The sequence below is a fragment of the Bolinopsis microptera genome, chromosome 1 (assembly GCF_026151205.1).
Source record: "Bolinopsis microptera isolate Bmic1 chromosome 1, MBARI_Bmic_1.0, whole genome shotgun sequence".
In the NCBI taxonomy this organism is placed as follows: Eukaryota; Metazoa; Ctenophora; class Tentaculata; order Lobata; family Bolinopsidae; genus Bolinopsis; species Bolinopsis microptera.
Window position 1 is genome coordinate 16,631,620 of NC_087072.1, and position 16,123 is coordinate 16,647,742.

Here is a 16,123-nt window from a genome sequence, read left to right on the forward strand (position 1 = left end):
ACTCCTATCTGGACTGTGTTGTTTCCTACAACCAGTTCTTTGACTACACTTCTCCCTATCTGAGTTTTACTTATTGGCTGTTTTTTACAGCTAACTCAGTCAACACGACTACTCCCTATGGATACATCTCAGGTAAATGCCGTGGTTGAGCTCATTCGTGACTCCCACAAGTTCGATTCATCTTTAGGTGTATATTATCATAATATGCAGGATGCTTTGCCTCCTTTATCACATGCTTATTCTGACCCCCTGACCGTGTGCTCCTCTGTAGTACTGCGGTTAGAGTGTGGTTCTTATGTGTTCATTTCTGATCTTAAGTCAGGTCCTAAGATACCCCACGTTAGATTGTTTTGTAGTTCCTTAGTTCAGCTCATGTTTCCTTTATCTGATAAGTTGCAACAGTTCTTTAAGCACTTTTTCCCCTGTAAGCACACTTTAGATGTATATTAATGTTCTGACCACTGCTCACTAGATAAGGATGGCTCTGTAGAGGCTCTCTTAAATTTATATAGCTGCATAATAACTGATAGGTCTCTTAAGTTTAATCTCTTGGAGAGCCAGAAAGTATTAGATGGAATAGTTGCAAGTTTCCACACCTCCATAAGTTCTAAGATTTTAGTTAGATACTCTGACCAGTTGTTTCATTCTGTTGAGGAAGTTCGGGCAGACAAGTCGTACTCTGTTATGATTTGTTCTGCCGAACAGGTACTCCAGAATAGGAAGGAACTAGGTGCCAAGTTAGATAATCAGTCACGTAAACATTCAGTCAAACCCTCTGTCGACTCAGACGAGGATTTCGAGCAAGCACCTAAGTTTAAGAGTAAGAAGTTGAAACGTTCAGATATAGATTTGCCTAAGTTTTCTGATTATGTAAAGATTGATCCATCTATTTCCAAACATAGTCTAGATTGTATTAAGGAACTGTCTTCCTCTCGTCCCTCATCCAAATCATCTGTACCACCCAACTCATCTGTACCACCCAACTCATCTGTACCACCCAACTCATCTGTACCACCCAACTCATCTGTACCACCCAACTCATCTGTACCACCCAACTCATCTGTACCACCCAACTCATCTGTACCACCTAAATCATCAGCTCAACCCAAATCATCAGCTCAACCCAAATCATCAGCTCAACCCAAATCATCAGCTCAACCCAAATCATCAGCTCAACCCAAATCATCAGCTCAACCCAAATCATCAGCTCAACCCAAATCATCAGCTCAACCCAAATCTTCAGCTCAACCAAAATCTTCAGCTCAACCAAAATCATCAGTTCAACCCAAATCATCAACTCAACCCAAATCATCAGCTCAACCCAAATCATCTGTACCACCTAAATCATCAGTTCAACCCAAATCATCAGCTCAACCCAAGTCATCAGTTCTACCCAAATCATCAGCTCAACCCAAATCATCAGTTCAACTCAAATCATCAGCTCAACCCAAATCATCAGTTCAACCCAAATCATCAGCTCAACCCAAATCATCAGTTCAACCCAAATCATCAGCTCAACCTAAATCTTCAGCTCAACCAAAATCATCAGCTCAACCCAAATCATCAGCTCAACCCAAATCATCTGTACCACCTAAATCATCAGTTCAACCCAAATCATCAGCCCAACCCAAATCATCAGCTCAACCCAAATCATCAGCTCAACCCAAATCATCAGATCAACCCAAATCTTCAGCTCAACCAAAATCTTCAGCTCAACCAAAATCATCAGTTCAACCCAAATCATCAACTCAACCCAAATCATCAGCTCAACCCAAATCATCTGTACCACCTAAATCATCAGTTCAACCCAAATCATCAGCCCAACCCAAGTCATCAGTTCTACCCAAATCATCAGTTCAACCCAAATCATCAGTTCAACCCAAATCATCAGCTCAACCCAAATCATCAGTTCAACCCAAATCATCAGCTCAACCCAAATCATCAGTTCAACCCAAATCATCAGCTCAACCTAAATCTTCAGCTCAACCAAAATCATCAGCTCAACCCAAATCATCAGTTCAACCCAAATCATCAACTCAACCCAAATCATCAGCTCAACCCAAATCATCTGTACCACCTAAATCATCAGTTCAACCCAAATCATCAGCTCTGGATCAGAAATGGATCCTTCCCAGCCTACTATCCTTACCCACAGCTTCACCTCTACCTTCCTCCAACCTTGCCTGGAAGTTCATCCTACTACTGTGCTTAGTTCTTTTAGATCTGCGTTTAAATTATTATAACCGAGTTAAATTATTTTGAAGGTATTGAAGTATTGAATGATATTATGATTGATGTTGTGCAAAACTATTACTACCGCTTTATTACTGCCAATTGCTGTTACAATTTGTAGAAACTGATTTATACATTTATACATATGATATCAAAAAATCAAATCTCAAAAATAACAAAGTAACAATCTGCTCTCTTTAATTATTGAAATCCATCCAAGTAAAAAGTTGTATTACCAGAGAGGTTAAATTTAAATTTCAAACAACCTTGTCTACAGCTTCTTGGAAGAAAATGGAACCGGATTCTAGTGGACGTTCTGAAACTGGTAGGGCTACAAAACTAAGTTGGAACACATCTTGTTTGAATACTGTTGAACCAAATTCAACTCTCTGCAACAACACAAGCAGACAAAATTTCTCAAAATCCGTTTTATCTGCTCAACTGGTTCTAAATTCTTGAATCCAGCCAAGGGTATAATGGGTGTTCTGGGAGTGCTAGTGCCACAAAACTTTGTGGGAACACTATTAGGGTCAATACCAAACGATTCCTACCTGTTTTGGGGCCATCCGACGAGTTTTAGAAAAATGTTCATTTTTGATCATTTCGTTCATTCCATGACTCAGGGAGTCTTGGGCGACTATTTTGACGTCAAAATATTTAGTAAACACATCCCCCTACACCGTACAATCATCTCCAGCACTCTGCAGCCCCTTTAACAGACTGAAATGACCGTATCAATATCGGATACTCAGGAACCAGCTTTTTGATACGGAAATGGAATTAAGTCTCTAGTGGGCGTTCTGGGAGTGCTAGGGCCACCAAACTTTGTAGGAACACTATAAGGGTCAATACCAAACGATTCCGACCTGTTTTGGGGCAATCCGACGAGTTTTAGAAAAAAAATTCATTTTTGTTCATTCCGTTCATTCCGTGACTCAGGGAGTCTTGGGCGACTATTTTGACGTCAAAATAGTTAGTAAACACATCCCCCTACACCGTACAACCATTTCCAGCACTCTGAAACTACTTTAAAAGACTGAAATGACCGTATCAAAATGCCTCAAAAACCGTATCATCTGGTTCCACAATCTCGGATTCATCTTCTGGACTTCAGATGTAACACGCCAAAACCAAAGTATTAAAGCTTTTTGGCAAGCATCGAGTACGATACGACGCGCAATTGTGCTTGAAGTGACGACGCGCACGAGCGATAAGGAGCTACTTATCGCTCGATCGACCGAGCGATAAGTCCGCGCGGCACCCGACTACCATGAGCCTAAGAGACTGTAAGAGAAATCACCAAGAGAGATCGTAGTCAAGGTGGCAAAATGGTCTGAAATGTCAACTGTCAGGACATTGCAACTGAGAGTATGCTGAACATCGTTGCTGTAGACATGATCAATTAAGGTCCTGCTGTGACTTGTAACTCGTGTTGGTCGTGCAACAAGCTGAAAAAAACCGTATTTCGACATGGTGTCCACTAGATTTTGGCAATGTACATTGTTGCTGTGGTTTATGAGGTCTAAATTAAAATCTCCAGCAAACATTATGTGTTTTCTGTTGTGACGGTCTAAGCTTAATAGTACGGAATCAAGTAAAGCTATGAACTTATCGGGGTCACGTGATGGAGACCTAGAAACGTCAACAATTAGTTTGGTTTTGTTGAGTCCTTTACAGTTGTTAATTTTCACCAACATGAATTCACCTGCCGATTTGGTGATCTCATCTACGTCCCGGAGATTAGGAATAAATTGTTCAATATTCTCAAACTCACACACTCGCTTATTGATATAAATTGCAAGACCACCACCCCGACCCGAAGTTCTGTTTGGGCCCTTAAGTAGAGGTTCATGGAAACCCTCGAGTAAAATATCAGTTACGCCATTGGGCAAATTGGATTCAATGAGATTGGTTTCGTTCAGACATAGGACATCGTACTTGCAGTATGTTTCTATGTTTTCTCGCAGGTGTTCAATATTCTTGATCAGCGATCGAATATTCAGTGAAAATAATTTCAGCTCGTTTGCTCCTGAGTTCTGTACGTGCTTCTGTTCCTTATATCTACATTCTACCAGTATATTTGAAATTTCATCAAAGTACTCCCTGTCCTGTTCATCATCAAGTTGATTACCTATATCATTTGCAATGTTTTCTCTATCATATGGATTAAAAAATAAGTCATGTAGGTGGCTGTAATCATCAAGTAGATGGTGTGGTTCGTAGTTGAAACCAGGAATCATAGATTCACAACATGTTTTACAACCTAACTCGTGTTTCATACACTTGGAATGTATACTTTTTCCACACCAGTTACAATATCTTAGGTTTTTTGGTGAATAGCACCATCCTGCACAGGAATTGCATTTAACTTTGAATACAGGCCCGAATGCAGGCTTCTCGACTGGTGAATGGCACGCATTGATAGGGAGGGCACTGGCTAAACAATCGTAACAGGTCCAAGAAAAGCCTGAAGATATTATGTGCAGGGAATCAGATTTCGAGAGTCTCATACATTTAGGATGCTTGGTGTCGTTGCAAAGTGAGCAAGTAAGCAGAGGCGCGGTTTTTGGAATACGTTTGTTACATTTATCACAAACTTTCGCTTTGGGTAAGCTTGACATTTAAAGATTGCAATTACCGAGATTCACCGATAAGTATTTATACCTGCGGTCTCTATATATAGATATACCAAGAGAAAGAAAAAGGAGGAGGAGAAAAGAGAGGAAGAAGTAAGAAAAATAAGAAAATTAATTTGATAAATCTAACGAGAACTTTCAGTTCTGTGTGAGAGATTATCGTCAAAAATTAAAAATTGAAAAACGAAAAACTGTGTTTACAATTTACTCTTTACTAGACTGAAAATTCTACTTTTTGGTTACCTAGCAACCGTAGAGATTCAGACATTTTATGTTGCACTTGGCAACAGCTTGCTTGTGTTGTTGTAAGTCACTAGTCAGTGTGTCTGTCAGTGTATCTGCATAGTGCAGAGTGTGTACAATGTATTTCAGTGCCGAGTACATGGCACCGGAATCGCGTGTGGCAAATTCCGCCGAATGTATTATTCATGATTCATCAACATTACATTACAGCCTGAGGTCCCTTACTACTGGGGGGCGCCTAGCCTGTCATTCCGCCTTATCTCATAATGTGATTATGGGGACGGGGGACCCCAGGCTATTATGGCTATAATGTATTCATAAACATAGAGATTCGGCGGAATGCCAAGCTGAGTGCCGCCCAGTAATATTACGCAGGAAATTTGTATTATATAATTGAAATACCGTATTCAATTTTACAAGCAAATAAAATTTAGGACATAGTATTGATTGTTGATTGAGGTTAAATATTTTAAAACTCTTATATTAATACAACAGTGTACTCCAAGCCTACATTGCTGACTGCAAATCTGACTGAAGTTATAGTTAGTCAAGGAAATACTCAAACATTATACAAATTTGAATATCTTAATGCTCATTTCAATAGAGTTAGGTTAAATCCTGATAAGCTGGATATTTCTTTTCAGTAGTATTAATAATTTACATATAATAGACGATATTACCATAATATATCACATCCTCATCTAATATCTCCCCCATTATCACGTAGTTAAACAGTTAAACAAAGCTGCATGTTAAGCAGAATGCCATCGTTCCTCGATCAAATCCTGATGCGATATTTTGCATATTTAGCGAAAATCCTTGGTCAGCAGGTATTAGTGACTGTAAGAAAATTATTTTTATTGCCACCCTCCATGATTCCGGAGACGTTGTTCCAACTCCACTTGCTGATAAAACCTCCACTGTACTACTTTTTTCTGCACAGTTCCCCGAAGTTACGCATGCAGGAATGAGGACAATGTCAGGTATCAGCAGTCCCCTAAAATTTCAACTGAAAAAAGTAAAGTTAATAATCCTTTGAATTGCAATCGAAGATTAAAATTACAGGGACGACTGCAATTTTAATTCAATATAAAGATCACTATTTAATGCATAAAATTAATTATCAAAATTCTTATCTGATCAATACTCATATCTCAGACGTTATAATTCATACATGCTACATAAATCTGTCTCCTCCAAGTCGTTGGAATGGCCTGCAATCTGCATCACAAACATCAGAAGACGCTGAAGACGCTGAAGACGATTTACACATTTATTTTTAAAGCGACTGCTAAATAAAAATTTCGTATCACTTATATGTTTTGAACAACCCCCAACACATGTGTTGTACGACGTGACAGGTTTCTCCATTCCACTCGATTTAATGCTAACTGACGTACTGATGTTGTCAACACCAGACGAAATACGATATGCCATAATGAATACCCTCATAAATAATCACAGATAAGGTACATGTAGTAAAATTTCATTTGTCCGTTGTTTCGTAAAATCTTGACATGTCCTTGCCTGATTTTATAATAAAGTATTTTGAGGCTCATCATGTAGCAATATTGATATTCCTGTTTGTTGGACTGTTATTTGCTATAATAGGAGGTAAGTATACTTAGAGATTCTCTAATGATAAATAACATTCGGTGGACTACAGATGGAAAATAAAAGGAAGACTATGCTATTGCTATATACGAATGTTACAACGGGCGCTTAAATATCTAAAATATTTCAGGGACGTACTATTGTATCATAGCAGAGCTCCAAGTTAGATATTTAAGACGCTACTTGAAGAGTTTATACGAGAGTGTCCCTGCAGGCGAAAATTTAGAGGGTGTAAGTTTTACGGTTAACGATATATTAGGGTTACGATATATAGTGCATTAAAGTAACAATTCTTTTAGTACAAATAATTTGAGTGCTTGAAGAAGATAATCCCAACAATATCATGTACAGAAAAATCACAAGATTAAATTTTCTCCATTTTTTGAGATAGTACTGTAACCAACAAATAAACGTGCACTAAATTCCAGGGTTTTGAAGTAACAGTATCTGGGAGCCCAGTTTTAAGAGTCAAATCTCCTCAACCTGTTGTTTCTGACGGAGAAGAGCCTGGTACATCTGAAATGGTATGCTTGGAAAAATTGGAAACTAAAGATTAAATTTTCTCCATTTTTTGAGATAGTACTGTAACCAACAAATAAACGTGCACTAAATTCCAGGGTTTTGAAGTAACAGTATCTGGGAGCCCAGTTTTAAGAGTCAAATCTCCTCAACCTGTTGTTTCTGACGGAGAAGAGCCTGGTACATCTGAAATGGTATGCTTGGAAAAATTGGAAACTAAGAATACCCGTAAATCATATCGTATATATATAAATATAGTACATGAACAATGTACATTGTACATTTATCTAGATATACATCCAATCAAGCACTACTAATTTCCATTTGCTACTTTATTCACCCGCAAAGGTCAGCGAATTGAATTTAACTTTTAGAGGTCGAGACAGTGTGCAATGCGCTGTACTGTCAACATTTTTCTTGTAACATAGATAGCGTCCCAGTAGGCTCAAATATATACTAAACATCATTTCAGGACGATCTTACAGTTACCTCAGTACAAACTGGCGCTAACATTGAAAACGCTGCATTACCTGACACGCAAAATCTATTGAATGCTGACGAGAATTCTACAATTACAGGTGTTACTCTAGTTTTAAATGCGTTGGAATAAAAATGTATAAGTTATATGACTTGTACAGGGTGACCTCCAGCTGATAAGGAAAAGTTTCAAACCAATTGGAAGTGTTCAATCTTTCAATCTATTTTGCTTGAGATAACACAGCCCAACATCCTACAGAAACAGTTAATAAAGGCAAGGGAAGAGCTAAATCGAAGCGCAATTCTTCTGATAAGAACAGGGAATGCACTTTGTGCGGGAATTTTGATAGTAACTATGTTATGGTGTACAGCGATTCCGCAAAGAACAAATCAGAAACTGCTAAAACAACTTTTGAGAACATACTTTACCTCCTCAAAGGTTACTTCCCAGGCGAAATGATGACTTTGTGCAGAAAAGATTTTAGGTCAATTAATCAACTTCGTGCTCAATACTCAAAGGTCAGTAAAATTTGTATATGAACTTGAACGAGTGGGTTGAAAGGGTTATCATCGCCATAATATAACCGGCTGATAAACTATAAATTAGTAAGCTAAAGACGATATGTATTTTGAAAACTCCTGAAAAAACATTTCGTATCAATTTTTAAATCATCCCCCTCTAGGTATAAATTAGTAAGACACCTAACTTGACAGGTAGAAGAGATGCGCGAGAAATTGGGAGATCTTAGTTGCAGTCCACTCAAGCGAAAACGAGAGGACACAGGAAAATACGATATCAGACCTCATACCCTTCGAGTATGTACATAAAGTAGATAGTAATAACTAGTTCCCGATTCCATCAGTCCATAACTAAGCGTGAAATAATACAACTTCGTTAGGTCGATATTTAAAATTACTGCGACTATTCGATTAAATTAAACAATTTTTAACCATTTCAGAGCACCTCCACTATGACAGAAGATCAGTCGGCCCAGCCACAGCCTCTTCAGCAAGAAGATTTGCTCCTAACGATCAGTAGATTGCTAAAATTGGAGAGGAAGAGTATGGTTTCTAAGCTACAGCCGTCAATTTTAAGAGGAGCAAAGTCTGGTGAGATAAAAACTGCGGTCGCATTTAAAATTTAAGATAGCAGAGGAGTTATAGCTTTAATTCTCCTGTTTACCACTCGGTTCTGGTCTAGCTAACGTGTCGAACTTGAGTACGTGTATCGATGGAGAGAAACACACTCAAACTTAATAACGTATCGAAACGGAATATTGTACTCCAGTTGAACTTCATATAAAGCACCTGCACCGTTCACCAGTGACCAGACAGTTAGGAGAAGGGAAGCCACTCATTCAGGCCGAGGAGCAAAGGGACAGTGGAGGACCGTCGTCAGCTGTTAAAATTACACATTTTACGTGTCGGTGTACTAACTACTATTATGAATAAATATGGTACTCGTTCGTTTGCCCCCATTTATTAAGTCTCTCGCTTCACAGGAGATATATTCCCCGGGTCCACGTATAATCATCGGAGAATTCTAGCAACATCTCCGTTGGATATAACCAAAGACGTGCAGACGAAGAACTGTGACATCATATACACGTTTTTGAGGAACCTCATGGATAAACCCGACGACACTGAAGACGGTGTCAACCACAGGATTGGTATCGCTGTTTCAGTAATTATGAATCTCACTAACCAACAACTGAACATCTACGCAGATAAATTAGGAGTTATGATGATCGCTGCTGGTAACTGTATTTAAATTTTTGTTAGTTTAGCAAACAACAAATCATAGTCCATATAAAATATACAATGTTTATTTGATTGTATTGATCCTTGACCTATCAATGATCCTAAAGTTACATATTATAAGGTTTTAGTAAACATTTTCTCTACAGGTCTGCCAAACAGTGCATTAGACATCGTTGGCACAATGGGAATCACATGCGGTAGTCAAACTGGTAGAGAAATTATTAAAGATGCAGCGAAGGATTCAAAGTCTCTGATATTAAAAGCGGTAGAATTTAGCGGAACAAAACATAATACCGAAGAAATTAAAAAATTTCTGGAAAAATTGGCAAAAGAGCCATATTTGTTTATTGGGAGGAGCAAAATGAGTCACCAGATAATTTATAACGGTCAGCGATAAATATTTTAAGCCTTTAGTTATACTATTCTGATCAAGGTTTTCAAAAATGTTGCCATGATTTTGGCTATAACGATTTCTTCAATATCATGGTAACTGCCAATAAATCAGCATATTATACGCAGTTTCAATTTTAAACAAATATTATTGCTTATCGTCTTAATCTCTTAATAATAAAAATAATACTATACGTGAATTAGGGTGACTCAAACAGCTAATTATTAATATCTCAGCGACGGGAGGAGTAAGTATAGCATATGAGTGTGACGCTGAGTTGTTAGCTAATGTGGACAACCCTTTGTCACCTGCTGTGGATATTGTAGGGGATAACTTCAATCGAAACATTGGAAATGAAATATGGGGAAAATCAGTGCCAATTGATGTGTTTCACATTGCTGGAATACTGAGACAAGTAAGAGCGCTACCAACCCTTTCATGGACTAAGCCCGAAATTCCACTCGAGAAATTGGAAGGTGAGCGAACACAGCAAGAGTTTTAACTGTAATATTATGAAATATTTAAAAAGTAAAGCTTGTTTGAAGCCAGCCAGATCTGGACTTACTTTAATATACTAAAACTTTGTGACCCACGCTCCATCCCCCACCGGACCTGTTACCAACTTACAGTTATTATCTTCCTCAGTAAGTCATCTCTGCCCATCGACTACTGATTTAAATCAGTTTTCTCTGGATTCAGAATATCTTGTCATGATAGTATTAGTAAACAGAGATGACGATCTATCAGACTGTAAAGAATGGATAGATACTCATCTGCATCATCCACTAAGGGAAGTGATGGACCAAGCGACCGTGACTGTACCTCTCGGGATTATACCGGAGAATCAGACAAGTACTGCTGCCAATGTGAAGATTCTAATGGAGTGTGAGCAGTATATGAACAAGTCAAATGTAATTATTTAGCGAGTCACGTAGATTTCGATATCTAATCCTCTAGCTTTACAATTATAGTTCACGATATGTGTGGCAAACATGTCCTGGAAACTCTGAATGATATAAGCAAAGAATTTAATCATATTCACTACACGGTAACATAACTGATAACACATATTATTTTAGCTGACATATTTTTATGGTGACTATCTTACACGGGAGAGGTTACAAGGAGCTAAGATAAGCCTCTCTAGTGTGCCCGATTTACATCTGCACAAGACCGTGGAAGCAGATGGAAACTTCCATACACTTATAACGTTGCTAACGGTAAACACAAAAATGTACCTATTCCACGAATCCGATTATCCGACAACAATTCCTCCGTCCTCTTCGGTGTTTTTACTCTTTTTAAAGTAGAGGCATAGGAACGGATAGTATTATGCATGTATTTCACCAAATCTCCTCATAAATGTTATGTATCGTAGCGTAGACACACTCGCACTACCGGTAAATTTTTTATCTTGAAAAAAAGTGAGTAGTTTTGATTTGATTTTATTTCTTTTCAGTGTATCATGAAAATGATTCATTCAGAGGAGAGCAAGCTTGACAGGGCGTCATTTACGGGAGCCTGTTATTCTTTGGGTAACTCAAAAGCAGCAACTACGAAGGTCAAGGCGAATTACAGCAAAACTCGTAACGCTTTCATTATATATTATCAAGCCGTACTACATTCAGCTTGGTTGGAAATGCTTAATGATTATCCCGTGATGAAGGAAGAATTGGAGTCTGCTAAAAAAGAAGGGAAGGAAGCTTTTCTTACAAAATTAAGGTTAGAAACTTTTAGAAACAGAAAAAGTTGTAAACTTTTATACTCTTTTTTAGTATGTGGGCGTGGGGTAAAATATTTAAAGCCCCTAGGCCCTTATTCAGACTCCTTATGGGCTGTAAAGTTCCAATGAAGTATCAAGTTTGATATGTGGCAAGAAAATCACCTAAATCGCACCTTTAAAGCTTCAAGAAGTGAGGTAACAAATTAGTTCAGTGGATCTGCACTAACTTATCAGAAGGAATATACTCGTATCCGGGAGTTGCCATTACCCCAACAGTTACCATCAAATGAGTTTCTATTTCAGGTTTAATGTGAAGTTACTGTTAAAACGTATCCTTCAGTTCAACAAATCCCAATGGGTCAGAAATAGACCATTACTATCTTGCAGACATTGTCAGGTACTTAGTCGCTCTTGTCAAATGAACTTTATTGAGGCAGCATAACAGCATTGAACATTGAACATACAAAATTATATACTGATTCCTTTTCTTTTGAAAAACATCGGTATCATTATTCGGTCTTGCAGCTATTCGACTGTACAGCACTATGATTCTTTGCTAGATTAAAATATAGAATACACATTATACATGCTATATGCGTGGATAATTAAAACAAGGATTTGACTCTTGGCAATACGACTTATTGGCAATACAATGGGAGAAAACAATAAACTTGCACAATATCGACTATTCAAACTTTCGTACTTCAACATCACTTGTCATAAGAAAATGTTCGCTGTATCGCAATTAAAATTCATTTATCAATACCTTTTAACCAAACCAGTATTTTAATCATACTAAATTCGCAGCAAGAGTACAATAATAGAGGATTACTGCAACTACATTTAAGGGATAAACATCAATTGAAGGATGAGTCTGCAGCGGCCATCATCGAAGCGGACTTTAGCCACCTTTTCGAAATCGATGAACTGTGAGTTTAAACTAAACACCAATTTTACCATTTTTCTGGTGGTCCGATGCTATATATAGCTTCTGTATAGCTTCTGTATAGCTTCTGTACAGCATCCGATGCTATATATAGCATATATGTGTATATACACAAAATTTTATACAGATGTTTTGTGAAATGTATGTTGTACACGTCAATTGGGGGTGTTCTCGCAAATAAAATAATTGGTCACTCACTTTTGATGCGTTAGGAGTCTATATCGGTGTACGGCGCCAACGTTCTTCTAAGTTTACACGTCACTGCTGATAATTAATTGTTACATTATTGTGAGTGGAAGAAATATACATTTTTTACTTGAAAAATTGAACCAGACGGATAATAATTAAGTAAAATATATAATGTTCTATCTAAACCGATGTTTCAGGTTCAATTATGGAAGATTAGTCGTATATTTAGGCTTGCTTTTAAGCAACTTAGAGAAGGCTATTTCTTACGGAGATGGTGATCGCGAGACCCGGTGCTTGAAATTGACCATACCCATCTTTCGAAGAATGGGCAGAACCAAGTATGCTCAGTCAATGTTGAGACGGGTTGTAATGATCAAAAGCGTGCTCTCCGAAGCTGATGCCTATGAGTATCGCCATAATACAACAATTGGTAAACATTTTTCATTATTGATCGCTACACTAGTCATACACAATAGTTCTGAACTGATGTCACAAATTCCTAACATTACAAAAAGGAATATTGTACAGTTTACATTATCATTTTGGGATGTATGCCAACATATAACTGGACACTTGTCTTTGTTTCAATAAGGGATATCGAATACGCTTCGGATATGATAAACGTTTCCATCATTCAAGTATAGAGTAGAGTAGCATCAAACACTATAATACATGCATTTGGTAATTTGATAGTGATTCACTGGATAACATTGTAGTATAATATAATAATTACAAACTTTCAGGGCTTGGAGTAGGCCCAGGCAGGAGAAAGTCGGTAGACTACTACATGGAGCTGCTCAATAATATCCTGTCTAGAATGATCGGCAAAACTTTCACCCTTGAAACATTGATGAAGACAGCAAACGCTCTGGGGTACCTGCACACGATCAAGAAGGTAGTGGAGGAGGAGATTAGAGGTTAGCTACCATGATAACTCAACTCCGAAACGAAACTAAATTTCATTGACTCAATTCGAGAGTATCAAAGCCAATAATTCGCTTTGCTGCAAAAATAATTTGATATGACCTAAACAGGGATAAAAAGAAAGAAGAACAAAAGGAAGGAAGTCGGAGGTATTTATGAGAAATTGCTCTATAATGTCAAAAACGGAGAGTTATTTAAATTTACTCCGAGCAGAAAGTCACCTGCCGGCCTCTCGATAAAGAAGAACATTCACTTTGACAACAGGAGCAAAATAACGATGACAAACTGGATGTTGACAAGTAAATAACTAATCTAGCTGCTGATAAGTAGTACATGATTCGCAGTGTAATTGTAATATAAATAAAGCTTAAAGATTGGTTAATTGGCTGCAAGTCAAGCTTGCAATAAATTTGGACTAGATTGTTGGTTTAAGTATCTATTTTAAATCTGAAAATCTAGCGGGGTTTGATTAATAAAAAGTAAATACGGCAACATGCGTTCAGAGAACTAAATTAACACAGAATATTTTGTATGGTGCTTATTATCATATCCTTAGGTTTGATAAGATATCAGAACACGTACTACAAGAATAATACTCATGCGGAAATCGGAATGATTGAAACAAATGAAGATGATGAGGATAAGAATGATGAGGAAGATAAGATGATGAGGAAGAGAAGACAGAAGAAGAAGATGAAGACGTTTCGGATAACGAAGATGATCTCTTACAGGAAGAGTTTCTTGTCCAATTCGTTAACTTTGTAGACGAAAGAATAGAACGTAGTTAAAACTGCACCATTTACAGTGATAATGATATTAATGCTTTTCATACAAAGTTATAACGAATTCTTCATGTCGTGCATCCTGGGTTTGGACAGAATATGCCCGCTTATCAAGTTAGACAAATAGAACATAATAAAAAAGTCCGAATTTTATAGAGCGTTTATATATTACGTCAGCAGCCGAGAGATGGAGGGGAGGGGAGGGGTCTCGGCCTTGCTGAATGTCCGCAAACATACCTAAATGTTGGCCAAAATTGATCTAATTCCAATGAATTTGATTCCAGCTTGATATTAATATTTCAGTGAAATAAACTTAATTGTAGAACAACTGTATAAAATCAGTCGACTGAGCCCCATTTTAAATTTGGTCCAGGGGTCGGGGAGAGGTCTAGCAAATGAGGACGTATATTGGGGAGCCGAGGGGAGGGGGGAGAGTCGCCAAATGCTAACAGTTACTGACAGAGAAGGGGAGCTAGAGCTTGGGTAAAAATTATCAAAACGTTGCTCACGTAATATGTGAACGCTTCTTTATTTGATGAGCGTTTGCGACGAATTACCCCACCAAGCCGTAGCTGTGCGGCTCCACGTGATACTGAACAACCATTCGATATTTTACTGATTTGACTGTGATCATCAGATCTTTGCAAGACGTAACACATTTCAAATTTGCAACTATAACACACATATTTTTAAACAATCATTAATCTCAATAAGTCATGCTTACAGGAAAATTGACCAGAAAATATCCTCCATGACACAAACGGTTGATATCCATTCGTCCCTGAAAAAATATTCATTAAATGTTTTCGCCATGAAACGGACCAAACAGATCCTAACTCATATTCCACTATTACTAATCATTGCATATTGCTGAAAAATGAATCATGATAATTTCAGCTTAGCAGCTATCATAAGTTAGTTTATTAAAATGTTCCACTGTAAAACTCTGTTTCAAAAATTCCCAATTTATCGACATTTAAATAAAAACCTTTTATAGTTGTATTTGACAAACATTTCGCACAGTTTGAGAGTTATAGTCATCAGCTGAAACACGCAAAGCAAAGCATAAGGCAAGTCGACTTGTTTTTCTCCTGTAGACAGTAGAGTAGTGTCTTAGTAACCATCCTATAAGAAAATATCATTTATTGATAAGACATAAACATATTGTATCTAAGTGCGACAGATTACCATTATATCAGATATCAGAATTTTGGAAATTAAATTAGAGAAATATGTGAATCAACATTAAATAGGTATTCATTTCATATTCTTGTTCCAAATATGATAACTTGGTTAGTAGATACAATAATGATCAGGAAATATGTTAGAAAATGAGCAGTTAGCAGTACACATTAAAAACAATAAAGATTATTCGATAAACTATTTTGAAGCTGTGTTTCAACTTTCGTATTGATCTTATACCGCCTGATTTTAATGTAAGACAATTAAATGTTAGCGCCTCGTTTATCGATATCAAGAAGACTTTTTAGCACGATACATTCAAGTGTAGCCTATAAATCAAGTATGAACCGTGTAACGGGATATTTAAACCTTATAAGGAGCGCTACTTTGTACGGTCCCCTGATTACAAATTTATGATTTATATGTCACTTGATATCGGCGCGCCGCCCACGTGATTTCTCAAAGAATATTTCTAGGTGATTCTATTATCGACCAGTTTCGGTA

At 37.5% G+C, this 16,123-nt stretch overlaps 1 protein-coding gene and 1 long non-coding RNA gene across 2 annotated transcripts; one reads left to right on the forward strand and one right to left on the reverse strand.

Moving 5' to 3' along the window:
- Positions 1-5,517: 5,517 nt before the first annotated feature.
- On the reverse strand, positions 5,518-15,731 carry LOC134820567 (uncharacterized). Its single transcript, XR_010160902.1, has 3 exons — positions 15,426-15,731; positions 15,162-15,218; positions 5,518-6,120 (listed from the first exon to the last, which is right to left on the reverse strand). It is a non-coding gene; the product is annotated as an uncharacterized LOC134820567 (long non-coding RNA).
- On the forward strand, positions 7,104-14,420 carry LOC134823201 (uncharacterized). The gene is made up of 18 exons (XM_063834591.1): positions 7,104-7,249; positions 7,343-7,438; positions 7,717-7,822; positions 7,981-8,240; positions 8,436-8,537; positions 8,681-8,831; positions 9,224-9,478; positions 9,629-9,868; positions 10,110-10,349; positions 10,519-10,784; positions 10,953-11,093; positions 11,333-11,595; positions 11,900-11,993; positions 12,404-12,525; positions 12,929-13,161; positions 13,475-13,648; positions 13,766-13,954; positions 14,212-14,420. Exons 1-18 carry the CDS (start codon positions 7,247-7,249, stop codon positions 14,418-14,420), a joined length of 3,144 nt encoding a protein of 1,047 aa, XP_063690661.1. The 5' UTR covers positions 7,104-7,246.
- Positions 15,732-16,123: the final 392 nt, after the last annotated feature.

Bases quoted from the DNA above. Each gene is read 5' to 3' on its own strand.
- LOC134823201 (XM_063834591.1), top strand. The intron at 7,439-7,716 runs GTATGCTTGGAA...ACATCATTTCAG, and splicing joins AGCCTGGTACATCTGAAATG to GACGATCTTACAGTTACCTC. The intron at 13,162-13,474 runs GTAAACATTTTT...ACAAACTTTCAG, and splicing joins TCGCCATAATACAACAATTG to GGCTTGGAGTAGGCCCAGGC.